The 18,195-nt window shown below is 36.9% G+C and overlaps 1 protein-coding gene across 1 annotated transcript in view; it reads right to left on the bottom strand.

Annotated features, from left to right (window-relative positions):
• The window catches only part of OFCC1 (orofacial cleft 1 candidate 1), a 185,336-nt gene that overhangs the window by 137,201 nt on the left and 29,940 nt on the right, over window positions 1-18,195 (bottom strand). The window contains exons 5-8 of the mRNA XM_032181084.1: window positions 9,671-9,772; window positions 6,155-6,238; window positions 5,569-5,625; window positions 1,191-1,363 (exon numbers count right to left, since the gene is read on the bottom strand). Coding sequence (XP_032036975.1) covers window positions 1,191-1,363; window positions 5,569-5,625; window positions 6,155-6,238; window positions 9,671-9,772 — 416 coding nt within the window. The remainder of the gene's footprint in view (window positions 1-1,190; window positions 1,364-5,568; window positions 5,626-6,154; window positions 6,239-9,670; window positions 9,773-18,195) is intronic.

Below are 18,195 nucleotides of genomic sequence, written 5' to 3'. Positions count from 1 at the left end.
CAGAAGGAATGTAACCACAGAACTGACAAATCTGTTGTGTTTCTTCAGGTGTCACAGAGACTTCTGAGTCTTTTCAGACAACCAAATAACCCAAACTTAGTTGAAGTACAGACTCTCAACAGACTATAACCTCTTCTGGAAAGGTGCAGTATCCCGAGTTCATCTATTCTCAGATTCCTTCTCCATCAGTGCCAAGAAGCAGGTGATTTTCTTGATACTGAGCCTTTTTACCTTTTTTTTCCTCCCATTTTGTGTTCTCAGAACAATATTCCCTAAACCACCTCTTACCCATGATGCATACAGCAATGAAAAAGTCATCTGGAAGGAAATACAGCCACACCACGGTTAAGACAGAAGCACCAAAGAAATAAATTGTGTCCCCCACCAGCATGAGCTAGGCAATGATGAGGTTTAGTCCTACAATGAAAATTTTCAAAAAAAAAAATTCTTCTGAAAATAAAAGAAAGCTTTGATCACCATCAGTCACTGAATAGCCTATTTTAAGCCCATCAGAGCCAGTGCACTGTTCTCATGTTGCTAATTAAAAATGATAGATTCATCAATTAATCTCTTTTCCTGTCCCCTTGTCTTGGTATGAGATTTTTCAAAGGGACAAATGGTAGTTAGGTGCCCAGAGAATCATTTCAACCCTGAAAATTTGCACCTTTGTCAACATAAACCTCACCTTGTCTCTTCAGACTGTGAAATGACAGAAAGAAAACCATAGGAAAACCATAATCTTACACAACGATTTATAAATTGAGAATAATTTTAGCTTCTCTACAATAAATATTGTTACATAAATCCTGCCTGGGTTCCAATCTGAACTTCCTTGTTGATAGATGAATAAGCCTCTGTTAAATTTTTCAGAGAGAGATATCCTAAGCTTAGACTCTTGATTGAAACTCAATTGCAATATTTACTGTGGAGCAGTCAGAGACACCCCACTATTTAGGAAAGGAGCAGGGAAGGCAATCTATTTTTAATCATATTGAAATGGAGACAAAGATAAAGGCTCAGCTTAGCAAAGTTCCAGAGACATAAAGCTGGCCAATGAAATTGGTTACCTTTTTCCTTCACAGCATATGTATCACTAGGCAGTGAAATAGAATGGGGGTGTACAAGGTTAACAAGCTAGCATCATGTTATGAAGCCAGTGATAAAATTGTCTTATAGTTCTTAACTCTGACCTGTTCCAGTGAAAAGCTGCCAAGCAGAATTATGTCATCCTGAACATCTCTCTCAAACTGTTTGATATATGAAGGAATCACTTCATCTTCAAGTTCCCTGTGAAGGTCACATGTCTTACTGAAGCTGACAGGCATCACGGAATCTGGAAAATCTTCACTGGTGACACAGGCTGCTTGAAACAAAAGAGGCAGATTCTCACTTAGCAAATGAGATTTCATTCATTGATTTGTACTCCTCATTTGTGATGTTTGGCCCACCGAAACTTAAAAACAATGATGCATATGCTGTAAAATTACTAGAAATGAATAACCATGAAAACACAGGCAGATTCCAAGTACCATTACCAAGAATATGGAATACTATCCTCAAAAGCAACATCAGGAACAAATTTAGCATGTGCAGCTTTTTCCGTAAGAGGTTAAAAAAGGGGTGCAATGCATGTCTATGGTCACTTCACTTCCCAGTAAATTTTAAAGGAATTTTGGTTTGGAATGACTTTGGCTTTCACTCCTGGGGAAGATTAGGAATAACTTCAGTTGTAAGGGAGGCTTTGGTTCCTCCCTAAGGGAGCCATACCGAGCATTTCATCTTCCTCCCACTCACCCGAGAGGATCAGATTCCTTCCCAAGGTGTGTGTGTGCAACTCCCGCCTAATTAATTGGGTCCGGTTTTGCTCTCACCCACATCATTCCATTGATTTCACTGCCATGATGTATGCAGAACCAAAAGGTATGTGCTGTATATACATAAAAATAAATCCCATTCATAAAGCTAACCTCACAGACAAACTGTTTCCTTTCTTTACTCCAATTCAATATGCTACTTAAAAACATATCTTCTCATTGATATCTGCTACAGTACACATATTAAAGACAATTATTTTTGCTCATTCCTCTATATTAAGATCACTGAGATATGACATATATCACGCTGTCCACATCTCACTTCATATTTCTTTGTGTAAGTGCATGTTTTCATAGTTATCTCTGACTTTCCCTGAAAAAAAAAAAATGGCATATCTAGTTATTTGCCTTCCTCTTTGTCCATCCTAAGACATGAAAACAGTTAGAAGATTTTTTTATCCTGCCCCTTTGAAGTCTCTCGTTCTCTAATGAAGACCAGAAAAGGAAAGATAAAACTAAGGCTATTAAAATTTTCAGTTTTGCTCACTACTCATTGTGCAATGACTTTAATTGTTGAGCCTCCTGAGTACTTAAATCACCTCAGTGCCACCAACACACAGGAAGTAGTTTTTTATTTAATTACAACAGGATACAAATTCAAAATCATGTTAGGGGAAGCGTACAGTAGATATAAACAACCGAAACCATTACCTTAGGGTACACGGAATCTCTTTGCGTAGCATCTTAAAACATAATGAAACGTGATTTGACCTACAACTATTAACAGGAAAAAAAAAAAAAAAAATATTTACATTTAAATTTCCTGTAACTTTAAGGGTTTGGCTAGCACAGAAAAAATCCAGGAAGTGCTGGAAAAGAAAACATTGCCAGCAGCAGAGGATGCAGCATTGCTTGTTCCCTTCCATACTGTGTTGACACAATGGGACATATGCTCAGCTGGTGTAAATCATTTGACTTGCTGCTTTCACAGGAGCAGTGCAAGCTTACATCATGGAAGGGACAGTACATTCCTATTGCAAATCCTCTGAGCGTAGATTGGCTTTATATACAAAAAGAATAAAAACATTCAGTCTGCAAAGGCAACAATACAGTGATTTGGTAGAACTGACTGACTATATACTTTTGGTGTTTGTTATGTTTGTGAGGAATTCTATCAAGTGAATTCAATCTGGTTGGAAGACACCAGGCTCATTAACAAGAGTTTTGTGGAAAAAGAAGAAAAGAAGAGAGATAACATTTTCTAAAGCCTTTTCAAGGGAAGTAACTGCTAAAAATGCAAACATAAATTATGGTTTAATTTTGAAAAGTATTTGGTGAAAAGATACATACAGTCATTTAAGCACAGATAAAAAAATAAAAATTAAAATAATGTATACAGTATTAGCTTGGCTGCTTGTAACTTCATTTACACCTGCACTTGTCCATCTGGTAGCAGTGGTTTGAATACTGAGATGAAAATTTAAAGGACAGGTTCAACAGCATATTATACCTCAACACAGGTTTGAAGGTATAAAGTACTTATAAAATCCATAAGGAAAATGCATTTTGGCTACTTGGCTCTAGAAGACTGTATAAACTGTAGCTAAAAGAGAACATCACCAAAGGCCATCAAACAATTGTAATCCTGCAAAACATTTTACTTTAATTTTTCTCTTGCTGCCAAATCATAATATAATAAAAATTGTTTTCTATGATATGGCACCTGGCATCATTTTAAACGTACATGGACCACAATCTTTCAAAAAAAACAGACAACCAATATTGTCTTTTAGATTACTTATAATATGATTTAATACCTACCATCAGAGTGACCAACATGTTACTCAGTGGAAAATGTTTTAAGTATGCAATGATATAAGTTCTGAGAGATACATTCTTTCTTTTCCTTTGGAGATCATCTATTAATTAGGACTGTATGACTGTGATTTTTCAGTTCAGTGGTCAAATTAAAAAAAAAAAAAAAAAAAAGGAAACCATTCTGTAAGAGTGGAACCAAATGAATCCTAGTTTTCTATGGATTTTCTGATGTCTAATAAGGGTCAAGCTCCCATATTAGTTTTTCCCTCGGTGGAGACATTAATAACACTTGTCTGCTCTGCTCAGCTGCCCACTTCCATAAAAACTGGTAGGGAAGTCAGACCTGAGAGAATTGTTCTCTGGGTTGGGGGGGCGGGGGAAGAAGAAAAAAAAAAAAAAAGGCTGGAGGGGTGCGAGGAGGAAAACAGATTCAAAAATTTGTAGGAAGAACCACAGACAAGCAGGACTAATATAGCCCATACATGCACACAGAGGTGGAGACTGCACAATCCTTGTTTCCTCATGAAAGTCCTGCTCTTCTCAGGGTTTTATTCGCCAAAGCCAAAAATTCTGCCAGGATTCTATGGAGCATTCCATCATCCATAGCACTACCTCTGATATCCATTATGGTTCTTTTAGAAATAAAAGTGCTAAGAGAGAAGACATCAGCAGACTACTTTAGTTTCCACATTCATAGTATTCACAAAGGCTCTGATGTGCTTGTGGAGTGCAAAACACACCTCTCAGTAGCTTTGCTTGCCTTTGAATTAAATCATTGAGCTGGCAGCAAGGTCAGGGCTCCAAGGACTAGTCTGTGCATGATGCCCACCTGCTCAGCAGCCTCAAAGTGAGATCACCATCATCAAAGCACACCACATGCATTCAAATTGTTTTGGTCAAGTCTAAGTCAGTTGTCCAAGACCCTTCTAAAGACCAATTTAAAAAGGAGGAACTGCTTCTAGAGTGTAATTAGTCTGTTTAATTAAGAGGTGCATGTGTGAGGTGGGCTGAACCACTGTCTGAAAGACCTTCTCTCCTCCCTTCCCATGGCTTCAGGGGAGCCCCACCCCCTGCAGCTAACTGTCAAAACACTAATGGAAAGAATACTGGACCCTTCCTGAGGGCGGCCTATAAATTACATTAGGACATTTTCCTTAATCTCACAGGGATATTTTAAACAAACAAATTAAAGCTATTGAAGACCATGAAATACCATAAATATTGGTAGAGGGGGACAACATAAGTACTACAGGTAGAGACCCCATGACCATCTTTCCTATAGAATCAACATTGACTTCACCACAGCCAAGCAACAAGTTTTCTTGTTTGTTTGTTTGTTTGTTTACTTCATCTATGTTGTTATATGAAGCAGCAATCAACCTGCAGCATTTCTGTAAGCTTTCTCAGCAACGAGGAGGTCCATATCAACATGCACCAATGTGAGACTTGCTAATAATTTGTTAAAGGTTTTTGCTTAAACTATCTGCATGAATTAGCTATGCTTGTACTTTCTTTTCCTTGCATTTAAAGTAAGACAAAATAGGTTTCAAAGATGTTACTGATATGACCAGTCCCAGCTCAAGGGATTTCACAACCCCAGGTCAATGAAATCCTTTAGCTCTTCTAGAACAAAGTTGCTTACAAGCTCAATTGTCAGGAAATATGTTGCAACTCCTGGAGCTCCAGTGCTGTAGCCAACAGCTTGTTCTGTCCCTCTGACAGAGTAGGTGCTGAGAAAATAAAATATGACTAGAAGCCACATAGAGTACAAAGAACAGAAAATAATTTTACACAAAAGACTGGAAAGGTGGTTGGGGTGGGTGGGGAGAAGACACACTGAGTGGAATACCCAAAAACACAAGGGTAGCCATGAGCTGAGGCTTGTTTACACATCTCTTGTTCTAGGATGAAGCCTAGGAGAACAGCAGGTATGTACCTTCTGTAAAGGCTGTGGTGGTAGCACTTTCATGAATCAAGTGGATGTTAAAAATGGCTGCAAAAATAAGTACAGCCAAAGTAAAAATGTTGTCTGGAGGTAAATAAATATTTTCTCTTACTCTTTGTTGTTTCTACTGTAGATGGAACATCTATTTGGTATTCCTCACAAAGCCACAAAAGACATTTTCTAACTTGTCTGTTAGTGTAAATCCTTGTGAAGATAACCTCAAATACTGTATGACATGACCAGTACATCTGACAAATAGACCTCCCATTTATGGATGCTTAAATAAAGACTTAGATTTCTAGCGTTAAACACGTAAGCAAGGACTTTTCCAATCTTCATTTGTTTGGGTGGAATTCAACATACAGTGAAGCAGTCTAAAGAAAGCATGCCACTGAAGTTACACTTAAAACCACATAAATGCAACTCAAAATGAAAACATTTGGGGGAAAAGGTTTTACAGGCTCACATTAAAATCAATATCCTTTTTTCTTCTGAGTTCAAGATTACCCACTCTCCTCCCCACATCCAGACACAAGAGAGTTTTGTCTTCCTTTATGCAAATGGTTTTGTTATTTACCTTGGGAGTCCACCATCTCGCTTTCTTCCTCTAGAAAATTCATCAGTTTACCATATAGGATTTGCTCCTCAAATTTCACAGGATCTTTTGGGGGAAAATAAATAAATAAATAAATCAGCAAGATATCTATTGTTTCTTTGTTTCTTCCAGTAGTATTTCATGGCATATTATTTTGAACCATAAATAAACATATACAAATACAAAAGAAACCCTTTGAAACACAAAGATTAGTTTTTATAGTGATAGTTTCATTGCAGAGCTGTCATTTTCTTCTGAATCATGACAGAGTTTAAAGTAAAAAAATATTTAATTGCACAGTTTTCAAGGGTGATCAATATTATATCTTGGTCCGTACTGAAACCTAATTTTTCTAATTCTGCTAATAAACTAGATGAAATTACTAGCTATATTCAAATTACCAGATGGATTCTATTTGATTCATAATAAAAATCAAAGTACCCCATTTCTTCTCTAATATGATTTTGGATATTTATTAAAAAATTTACCTTGCTGTCCATAAAGATTACATTTCTAGTGTGAGAAGACTTTACAATATGCTGTGGTATTACAATATGTTGCAGGTCTGTCATTCAAATTCCCAATAACATCTACAGATTTTTAAACAGAGCAAGGGTCACACACACGTATGTACCTTTTTCCATGAGACCTAAAATCACTTCAAATGTCTATATTTAAGAGAGAAATGACCAGCTGAGACTATCCATGTCACCCAGACTCTGGCTCTCTAAGTCATCAGTGAAAGTAGGCTGGTAGAAGACTAAAGTGTACCTAAGGTAGGTGAACTGTAATCTACAAATTACATAGGGTGACTCTTTATAAATGAAATGTTCACCTGAGGGTAGAGGAGGAAAGGCAAACCCATAATGGGGGGTTGTTTCTTCTCAGGGCATTATCAACTCAAATTTCCAGAACAAGTTTTATTTATCAAGTATAGAAAAGATAATTGCTAATATCTCAATTTTGACAGAAAAAAATCCATTAAAGAAGCCCCCTATGACCTCATTGAAATTGTACTTAACATTGTACAAGATTTGTGAAGATTTGTATTTTACTGGCTATTCTCTTTGGTTCTGACTAGGTTAAGTCATAAGAGCTATGTAACTTTAAAGTGTGCACAGAATTCTTCATCTTGTTCTGCTTCTGTCTCTTGTTAGTGGCCACTTATGGCTAGATGGAAAGAGAAGGCAATTGCATGTGGTCTCCAATCAGACGATCACCATCTAGGACCAGATTACAGTTCTGACTATCCTTTTTAAACTCTGTCCAATACATACAAATGCAGTTCCACTTATTTGACGCTTCTACAAGGAAAAGACGGAAACCGGGCGTAGAACTATTTGTGAATATATGGGATAGTGAGTTGTTGAGATGTCTGGCATCAGATTAAGGGATGGACAAATTCACAGAATGACCATGAAACTCACATTATGACATCCCCACACTAACTTCACTGGCTCCACTTTGATTTAGTTATCCTACAAAATTTAGGAGGAAACCATGGAGAATTCTACATTTTGTAAAAGACATTATTACAGGGGAAAAAAAAAATAAAAATAAAAAGATATTATGCACACATACTCCAAATAGCTAGGTATTTTAGGGCTTTAGATAAATTCTAGTGAAGCTCTGTTTTGTTTCTGAAGAACCATACTGTTTTTCTGCCCAATACCAAAATGGACTATACAAGAGAATGCAAAGAAAAATTCACCTGAAACTGCAGTGTCTTGCCTTCAACATGCAGTCCAAAAGGTTCTAGGTAAAACATGACTAACAGAAGATAAGAAAATATAAATAAGTAGAAAGAACAGAATTCTCCACAGCATACTACAGCTTCAAATATTAAGAGAAAGGTGGGGTGGTAATCTGTAATGGAATGTCACATTTGTGACATGCAGGTATGCATTATTTCTCTCAGAGAAATGCTTCCATCCAACCTGCAACCTACCACTGTCCTTGGCAGAGATGTTAGTCACTATAACATTTTAATTGCTCTAGCTGTTCTGCAGATCTCAACACAGCCAACCTGAGGCCAGCACCATCCCTAACAAGCTTGCAATAAAGAGGCCTTTCCCCAACCTCTGAGTGAGAGTTTTGCCAAGGAAGAAAAAGGAAGAGCACCAAAGGACAGCCATGCAAAGACCTCAAGTCTGGTCTGATATGCAAGTGCCTAAACCTAACTCTTCCTCCACCACCCACAACTGGATGGACTTAGAGCTTTCATTTTTTCCAAATTATAATTAAAAAAAAAAAAAAAAAAAAAGAAAAGAAAAAAACTTTTAATTCTCTGGATATGAAGCAAATCATGACTCATGATGCCTATTCATAAGATGAACCAAAGCAGTATTGACAAGAAAAATTCTTTCACTTAAAAACTCTGAGACAGAAGTTGACTTCTAAGGTATGTCATTGTCCTACACAAGTAATGGGGAAATTAGAGTTGTATGTGATTTGCCCTTGATAAACCTAAAATCATCATCTTTTTTTCACCAGTACACAGAAATTCAAATTACTGATGTGTACTAGAGCCTGCTTTTTTTTTTTTTTCTCAGTTACATGTTTTTGCCTCCAAAATTTAAATCTTGATATCTACTCAGAATAAAAAATGTCACGAGTTCCAAAGTGAACTATTTTGAGATATTGCAGTAGACAAATTTTCAGACCTACACTTTTTTTTTTCTACATTTGACTACAACTGTGTCTCTAGAGAGGTTCTGCAGTAGAAATAATTACAAGGATTGAAAAAGTGAACGGCCGGGAAGGTAACAATGTGGAAATCAGTCTTGCGTGCTATCAGGTTGTTTAACAGGAGCTGGGCCAAAACATTCTGTGCACAGCTAAGAACTTCATTACCATGATAATGTTCTTACTTAAGTCCATGCAAATTCGGGCAGGCCCGTTCCCACCCTTTTTATTTAAAAGCAAAGGAGAATTTCCTCAGCTCAGAGCAAAAGACAATACCTCCTAGTTAATCTCTCTCATACCTAGGCATAACTTCTGTTCTCCCCATACCGCAGAGCCACACCCTCCTACTCCTTGTACCCACAGACAACAAAGCTGAGTATCTTGGCTAAACTGGTGAAAAGAAAACCAAAAGAGGCCTCCTGTTACGCTGAGAACTGTTACAGACCCTGGGGTTTCTCTTCTGTTAGGCAAGCAGACGTTCAACTTAATGACAAAATTGTTCTCAAACAAGGACTTTGGGATGCAAAAAAGCTGGACTAACTAGGTTAATTAAAGAGAACACAGGGTAGACAGTTTTCTTGGAGTGTGCTTCATTGTTATTGCTATAATAAGCTGAGTGAATACAGCACAGCCTCAGTTTTACCAGCTCACTGTCCTTGATCAAAGACTATGTATACTGCCTATCATGTCCAGAGCAGGTAAGACTTATAATTTAAATTGTAAACTTCAATATTTAAATGAAACTGCATATGTGATCTTTGTCACCTAATTTTCATAAATGGAAAAGAATATTCTGACACCAAAATTACATACTTAATTCTGCCTCACCTTCTTCACTGACCTCCATCCCACACTGCCTTGGGTTTATTTCCTCATCCATCAGCAGGTCAAAGTAATTTCTGCTGTATTCATTTCCTGTGGAAAGCACATGAAGTAAGGGTCAGTGATTATTAGAAGCACATGAACCAAAATGTTAATTTTGAAATTGACACCAGCAAGCACAGGGGCATTTCTTGCTACTTTATAAGCTTAATTTTTTTTAACAAGTCTTCTAAGCCTACTAGTACTGCAATTATCATCTTGTGAAAGGTCAGAAAAGGTAGTTCTGGAAACAAGTGTACTTTATGTTACTTTTACTTGGGAACTAATGAAAAAAATTCTCAAGTTTAGATGATTGAATGATAAGAAAAAAATATAAATATCCAACATCCCCAACATAAGCCAAATTATTCTTGAAACACATTTTATAAATGAATTACCGATGCTGCAGACAAATTTGTGTTTCACAGCTGACCCCTCCAATTTCATCAGTTTTAAATTTCACCACTGAGGTTTCAACGTCTGGTGCATCTTTAATACTGTATTCAACCAGAGAAGTGTTTAATTACAGAGGAGATACTAGAATACTGCCTCATTAATCTGAACAGCAATTATATTCAGTTGGGCTAGGTAGATAATCCAAGATTTTGATGGAATAAAAACGCTCATTTTAGCACTTTCCATTTCAACAGCTAGTTGTATCCATTCTTCAGAAACTAATCAAGTTCACACACACACACACAAAAAAGTATTTTGTTAGACTTATCAAGGAATAATGCAGCATCTAGTTGCCTGGAGGAACTCCAAGTGCCATCAGCCCAAAGAAATCTTTTTACACAAGGGGGATGGGGAGATTTTTTTTTCTCTCAAAATATGTCCTTCCTTCAGAAAAAGTACTACTCGACTAAAACCACTCTTACATTCATTGAGTTTGTGAACACAGTAAATTATTATTAAACAGAGGAAAAAATAAAATAGTTAAGACTATAACAAATTGTAAAATTGCTTGAGCAGGCACAAATCTATATCCTAGAAAGTACATAAGAACTAAATGTGTGAGGGGGTTAATTTATCCAAGACACACTATAGTAGTCAACAGTATATTTGGTTTAGGATCAAAAATAATCTGAACAGCAGCTCCTTCTCAGAGACTAAATGAAACTTTGATATGAAACTAGGTTTAATTTATATTTCTGGACTGGCACATTTTGACTGTCAGTCTCTGTTCTTTCAATGTAGTAAGTACAAGAACTGAAAATTTGCTTTACCTTGAGGTCTCAATAAAGAAAAAATAAATGAGTTTCATTTTTGTTACTTTGTCTGTCAACAACTACTAGGCTAGTATGAATCTTGGCAGTATGTAATCAAAGTCTTATGTACTGCAATAACAGAGCCATTCTACCTTATTCACTGTAATTGTTTTTCTCTTGCACAAAATACCGTGATGTTATATGAACACCCTTTCACATGTTGGTAAAATAATTCACCCATGTGCTAAAGAAGAAAATTATGATGCATCTCTCTATTCAGTTAATTCATAGCTATAAATGTAAATAGTTATACATTGCAACCATATAAGCAATATGCAGTTAGCACATAGGGCTTCTGTATGGTCTTAGTACCACAATAACTATTACTGAATTTTAATACCCTGTGTTCTTTATCCCTTGGGTTTAGTATTAAACTCTGAGGAGAAGACTTGCAGAACTCTTCTGGACAGAATAACTGGCATTTAGGAGGAAGTGTCATGTTATATTTGAGTCTACAAGGCATGGAAACCATTATTCTAAAAAGAGATACACTGACAAAAAACATTAAACAGATTGCTCTTTGGTCCTCTTCAAAAAAAAAAAAAAAAAATTCACTTCTTAGAAGTGAGTACGAAACACTTCATCCATGGCTACAGCTCTGTGAGAACCACACACAACTGGAGATACTAAATTGTGCAGAAGTAAAAAGAACAACCAGGTTTGATGTCTCCATAGCAATGTACTGCTTTTTTAATTTTATTTTAATTTAAAACTCACATAGGTAGAATGAATACTAAATGTCAGAATCACCTCCTTATGATGATTTTAAAGAGAACAAGACATTTTAAAATATAGAACACCACAGAAGACTTGCAGAGAGGCTTTCTGAAGAGAAGTAATCTCTGCAAACCTTAGATCGCTGCTCTTGTCCTGTTGCTTTTTTTTTGTTTTGTTTTGTTTTGTTTTTCCTCCCAGCTCAACATACCCTGAGAACTGAACCACACAGTTACAGGTAGGATATGCAGCTCTGGACTCAGCTGATCCTCAGGTATGGAAGGGGTAGAGGGAGTTAACTTTAGATTTAAAATACAAAATTATCAATTTTAGTCAACATAACGTACTGCCCAAAGCATTTTACTAATAACATTTTGTGAGCATGTGAATGAATTACTAATCATTTCATGTTTGCTTTTGGAAATATTTGAAAGTGTATAACATGTAAATTAACAGTCCACTAAGGAATTCACATTACTCTACTTCACGGTATAAACACAGTAAAGCAAATGTTAATACAGAGCTTGCTTGCAGGTATTTTGAACAGCAATGTACAGCTTAGTGCTTTCAGACAGCAAGTTACTTGGAATATCTCCTCCTGTGAAGATCTAGTCAACTTTGGATACGTGGGTCTTTTCTTTGAACCAGATGTTCACTCAACCCAGTAACTCAATTTGAAGCCCTATTCACTCCCTCAAAATTATGTTACCTTGTGGAAAACACAATGAATGATTCAGGAAATCAGAACTGAAGAACAAAACAAGAATAATCTATAAATTCAAATAAAACTGGAAAGAAAGGTGTTGGCACTACAGTGACCAGGTGGGAATTTATACAGTTTAATTATGGGAAGAGGAGTTGCTAATAAAATTATCGTAATCCTCAGATGCAGCCCAGGGGACTACATACATTTTACTAAGACTGTATGAAACTCTAAGACGGATTTTAAGCTAAGATGTCTGTAATCAATTATACAGTCTACATCCTGAGAATACCACAGAAATGGCATGACTAAGTTACGTTTCTGCAAGGTCTTCTACCCTGCAAGGAAATCAAATAGTCTATACCAATAACATATCAAGTGTACAAAAAGAAATTTCAATGACGGACAATTTTTCCATTGTCCCTCATATTGTATTATTGATCTGTGTTTTAAGTTTAACAACAAAACTACATTGGAGTGGTTGAGCTTCTCCTAACCAAAGTAAAAATAAAGGAATTACTAATAACCAAGTGGCTGATTAATAAAAGCTTAAGTAAGCTTTCTCAGATGCTTGTTTTCAGAGTGATGCTTGGGACAAAAGCAAAAATTTTTGCATAGATCAAATTTTGTTATAAAACAGTGCACAGATTATGATCTCAGCCAACTTGCCTTAATGAGTTTCAGCTCTCCCTTTTCAGGTAGCTGTGTGGTCAACAGAGCTCTCTACCAATAACTTGGCAAAACATTAGTGGGGTTGTTTATAAGGAAACTCTTAAAAATCTTTTGAATAAGTTGGGGGCATCTTAGAAGATGAATTCCAGTATGAGAAACCATTTTACCTAAAGTGCACTTGAAACACAATGATGAAGCTATGCAGATACACTTTAAGCAGACCAAGTATAAGATTCTGTATTTGCATATATCCTGGTTTCTTTAGAAGAACAATATGCATCTGTGTGAACCAAAGGAGTGTCCTGGGGTCAAACCTGAATACCCTCTAAGAGAGGTGCCTAACTCAACTTGACCAGCAAGAGCTAAGGTTTGGAATCAGGAGAAAATGGAAAGAAGGGTTCCACCTCCCACATTTCTCTTTGTTTCACTTCATTTATTTGCATTTTTAGAAAAAAAAAAGTCTAAAGAATAAGTCAAAATCAAGTATAGTATAAGAGAGTATAAGAAAGAAGCCCCCTCTAAAAATTAAAAAGTGAAGATGTGAAGAAAAAAAAAAATTAATTTAAAAACTCTTGAATGATTTAAAACTGGAAAATAATTAAGGAAAGTTTGAAACTTTTATAAGAAAACATTATGAGGATTATTCCAAAATTTTGTGTTATATCTACTCACATCTAAATGTTAGGAAGTTTTTAAAAAAATAATAATAATTTTGAATAACAGTGATTGACATGTAATCCACAAAACAACAGTAATTCTCTGTGAAGTTACCTCCACTTCAGCTTGTGGCCATTACAAATGCCTTTACTGAAATTTATATAAGCCAATCTATGTCACGTATAAAAGCCAAACAGCTTGGATAACATAAGTTACTTTATCAGATTTATATCTAAAATAGTCATCTGTAGGTATAGATATTATTCATATTATTCTAGATGCAGATCTAAAATAAGATTCCTGCAAAGCATTGCAGATTATTACCAAATACATCAGAAGGTGGACAGTTTTACACAGAACTTCACATTTTAATGAGTACTAGGAAGAATTCAATGAAAAATTGGGCTTTAACGGCCTCCTCAAATTCAAGACCATGAAGCAAGAGCCTGGACTGTAGATTACATCTTGAAAACACAGCTTGTTAAGATACTATCATCAACAGTTGACTTTTCAATTTTTAAAACGTTTTAAAGGTATCATATGTAATTTTTCTTATCCTCAGTAGAGACCATAGGTAATGAGTAAACCGCATAACTGTGTCTGATGTTTATATTGCAAGTCTTGAATAAACTCACTTGTCAGTTTTGACAGGATGCTGGCAAAGCGTCTGCGCACAAACCTAAGCAGCATGCCCAGCACTTGGAAAACACCATAGTCATCTCACTCATCTTTCTTTCCATGACTCTACTCCAAGAAGACTTACCACATATATCTCTATGCAGACATACAGCATTAATTAGACCTTTTTTTTTTTTTTTTTTTTTTTTTTTTTCAGAGAGTCCTGTGCCAAGGAACACCAGTGTGAGACCTGGGGAAATGTTGCCGATTGAAGACATGAATAAAGATTTACGGATGATGATAGAGCTCATTTAGGAATGATATTAGCTAACGTGACACGTTAATTGGGAAAATGGATACAGAGTGCTACCAGGTAAGCAGGCTCAGCTGGTTCCAGCAAGGGAACCTGCAGAAAGCAGTAAGAAGTTTGAGGGTCCTACAGCCCTACTACAAAGCAAATAATTCCCAAGGACAATCTGTTAGCTTTAAAATATATATTTAGTCACCTTCTAAAAGAGTATTTCCCAATTATAAAATGCATCCATTCTTCACAATTCTCCCCATACCTTTCACAAATTTAATTTTAGCACATAACTTAGATGAGTGGTATAGTATCCTTGTTGAAATTGCATGCAATGGATCACGTTTTGCACACTACATTACACCTTGTGCAGTTCTGCTGATTTAAATGGGATTACACATTGGGTAATTCAACGCAAAATTACTTCCAATGACAACTCTTTTTATTCCTATGCATACATGGTGATCCATCATGCCCTGCATACTGGGTTTGGCATTTCCATTTCAAGTCCCTGTTGAAATCAGAAAGCATGGAACCACATACACACAACTTGAATTATTAGATATCAACTTTTTGTTGTTGCTTCAGAAAAAAAGTGTATGTTTTTAATTCGTATTTCTGGTTCCATCCTTTATGAAAATATTTTTTCAATGCAAACGCCAGTGTCACAAGCTCCCATTTTCTTTACATGCAAATAAACATGAATTCCTAGCAGTTGAGTTTTTTCATCTGTGCTTACTGTCTCTCCAGTGGGCATCTAATATCTCTTCAGAATTCAGTTAGATTCTGTTCAAAAAGCCTCAGCTCCCAGTTCTCTTAACAGACTAATTTTGATGCACTTGCTGATATTTTTATTATGAAGTTGATATCCTACATGGCTCCTTCCCAAAGTCTGTTTTGTCTGCATATTGCCAGATTGAGGTTCTCACCCAGTTACGTGCTTGAGCAGGAAAGGTCCTATTTTGCCCTGCCACAGCTGAACTACCTTCAGCAGTAACTCTTCCCTAAGCAAAGGCTTTTCTCTACTTTGGCTTTTGATAAGGAGTACAACAGCTGTATTCTGCAGTGTGATGTTCCCTACAGAGTGCAGGCAGCACCGTGTTAGATACATACAGACTAGCTCCACAGCTAGGAGGTGGTGCAGTAGAGCACTGCGTATAAAACTAATTTGCTCCCAGAAACAGTATATCCATGTTAATGCCATGCTGTACCTATGCTAATTAGAATTGGTTTTAGTTTTCAATTGAACAGGCTTTCTTCCCTCCTCTTCCTCTCCCGCCCCCCCCCCCCCCCCTTTTTAAATGCTGTTAATCTCTGTGGGCAAATGATATGAGATGTTAACAGTGCCTGTTGCAAATAAAATGGTAGAATTAATTAGGACTTTTGACTTTAGGAGATAAGCAAGTTTTGAAAAAAGATTTGTGTATTGGGAGTGATAGGAAAAAATGAACACTTGTCATCTGGAGACAATTCAACTTGAATCATAAACATTTATGGTCAGACTGCCTCTAGACTTTGCACAAGTATGCAGGATACAGAAGACAACTAGCTTTTCTTTCATCTCGTATGCAAAAGCCATGGAGTATCATGGTATCTGAAGGTCTCTGTACAACCAACTCTGAAGGGGCCAGATGCAAGGCAGATCATGCAATGGGAGGATGCTCGGACAGCACCAAGTCTGGATGCTGCAGCTTGCATGTGTAACTGGCACCCCAGAAAGAACACAGTCTAATTTGTTGTGACATATATTCTCTCTCCATGCGAGGGCTGGAAATTGTATTTATCTTGTAGAAATGTAAACAGTAACATCCCATAGGACTTTTGTCAGGATTAGCTGGACCTGTTCTGTGGCTGTAACAAACACTGAGTAGTACAAACTGCTATAAGCCACTAACCTATTATCTGATCACAGTTACCAAGGATCTGAATGCTGAAAAAGATTTATATATGTTTTACAAGCCTATGATAAAATGCTAAGTACATATCCCTTTGTTAAGGGATTGCTTGTGACATACATCATCCAGCTGAGGTTGAGCAACTGCCCTCATGTTCTGCCTTCAGCCAAACACAGCACATTCCTGGAAGTTTGGCACAACAGTTAGCTAGAAGATCTTTGCTGGGCAGAGACTTTAGCAAGCCAGTCTGAACATATGTGAACTGTCCCAAGAGTTACAGACTTAAGTCCCTCTGGAAATAAGAGAAAAGCCAATAGGTGCTCACCTTAATATCAGGTGCGTGAGCTCACGTGTTTTGGGTGACCACCAGATTTGGGTGACCTGACCCCAAACCTTTTTCACCGGGAAATTTGCCTATTTGGCCTCCCACTGGGATAGCCAATATGAAAAATTCTTGCAAATTCAATACTTGCTGAGTTGAATAAAGGGAGAAATGGAGAATGAAGAGATGGTTGGATGTAGTCACAAGGAAACTGAGTATTTTCAGGAAAAATAAATGAATTGCACAATTTGGCAAAGATAAGACCACTGCTAGGCAACCTTAATTTCATGAGAAAGAAACAAAAATGATGGTTAGGAGTGATCAAAAAATGTCAGTGTATCATAAAGACAAAATAGGGTAGGACCCACTGTAACCAATTAGCTGGCTGATAATCACAAGATAAATCTCAGTAAATAACCAGCTCCCTTGGATCACTATAATATTTAACAGCAGTACCAGGTCTTCATCACATAAGAGTAAGGATGGAAAGCAGACAGCAGAATGTTACACAACAACCTATTTCTGAATAATGGTCTACTGATGATGTTAAAATTTGTAATATGGCCCATCATAGAAAATATGACTGTGTGAAGCACAGAACAGCATGACGGAGTGATGGAAGAAGGATCAGAGGTTTCATTTCTATTTCCATCACAGGCCTGCAGGGTGACTGCATCATGCTCTTCCTCAGTTTCCCCACAAGCAAAGCAAGCAGGAGACTTGCACTTTGAGTCCCAAGAGCAGTCCCCACCAATCTAGTATGAAAGGTGAAAAAGCCTCTAATTAAATCTTTTCAGTATTTTTTTCTTCACAATTATCAAAGGCAAAAATCAGTTCACAAACTCTTTCATTTTCAGATAATCTACTGTTATCTGGGGAAAGGAAACGTAAAAGTCAATATAGCTTCAACACACCTGCGAATGAAGGTGTTTAGGGGCCAGATGCAAGCAAGCTGCAATATAATGGGCTGTTTCATCCCTAAAAAGTCTGTGTATTCTGCACATTGTGCCAAATTTCAGGAACATGTTTTCAGGCTGCCTCAAACACAGAGCTGAATATTAACACTTCCTTGCAGTATCCTTAACATGGAAGTGTGTGAGAAGACAACTCAAAAGCAGGTGGACATTTTCCTAGAGAACACTTCCCTCCATCAATTGCTGGCAGAAAAATGGGCTATGACACTTACAAGATGAAGGAAATGATTGCAGCCCTGTAGCTATTATTTGCTGCCTTTGAGGACACAGGTGATGGGTGCGAATACAATGGAAAGGCAATGCCATCTCATGCCCTGCCTCCAAGTACATAGCCTGAAAATCCAGCCTGTTTA

The sequence above is a fragment of the Aythya fuligula genome, chromosome 2 (genome assembly GCF_009819795.1).
Source record: "Aythya fuligula isolate bAytFul2 chromosome 2, bAytFul2.pri, whole genome shotgun sequence".
Classification (NCBI taxonomy): Eukaryota; Metazoa; Chordata; class Aves; order Anseriformes; family Anatidae; genus Aythya; species Aythya fuligula.
The sequence above is the reverse complement of the archived record's forward strand: the minus strand, read 5'-3'. Positions and strand labels throughout refer to the sequence as shown.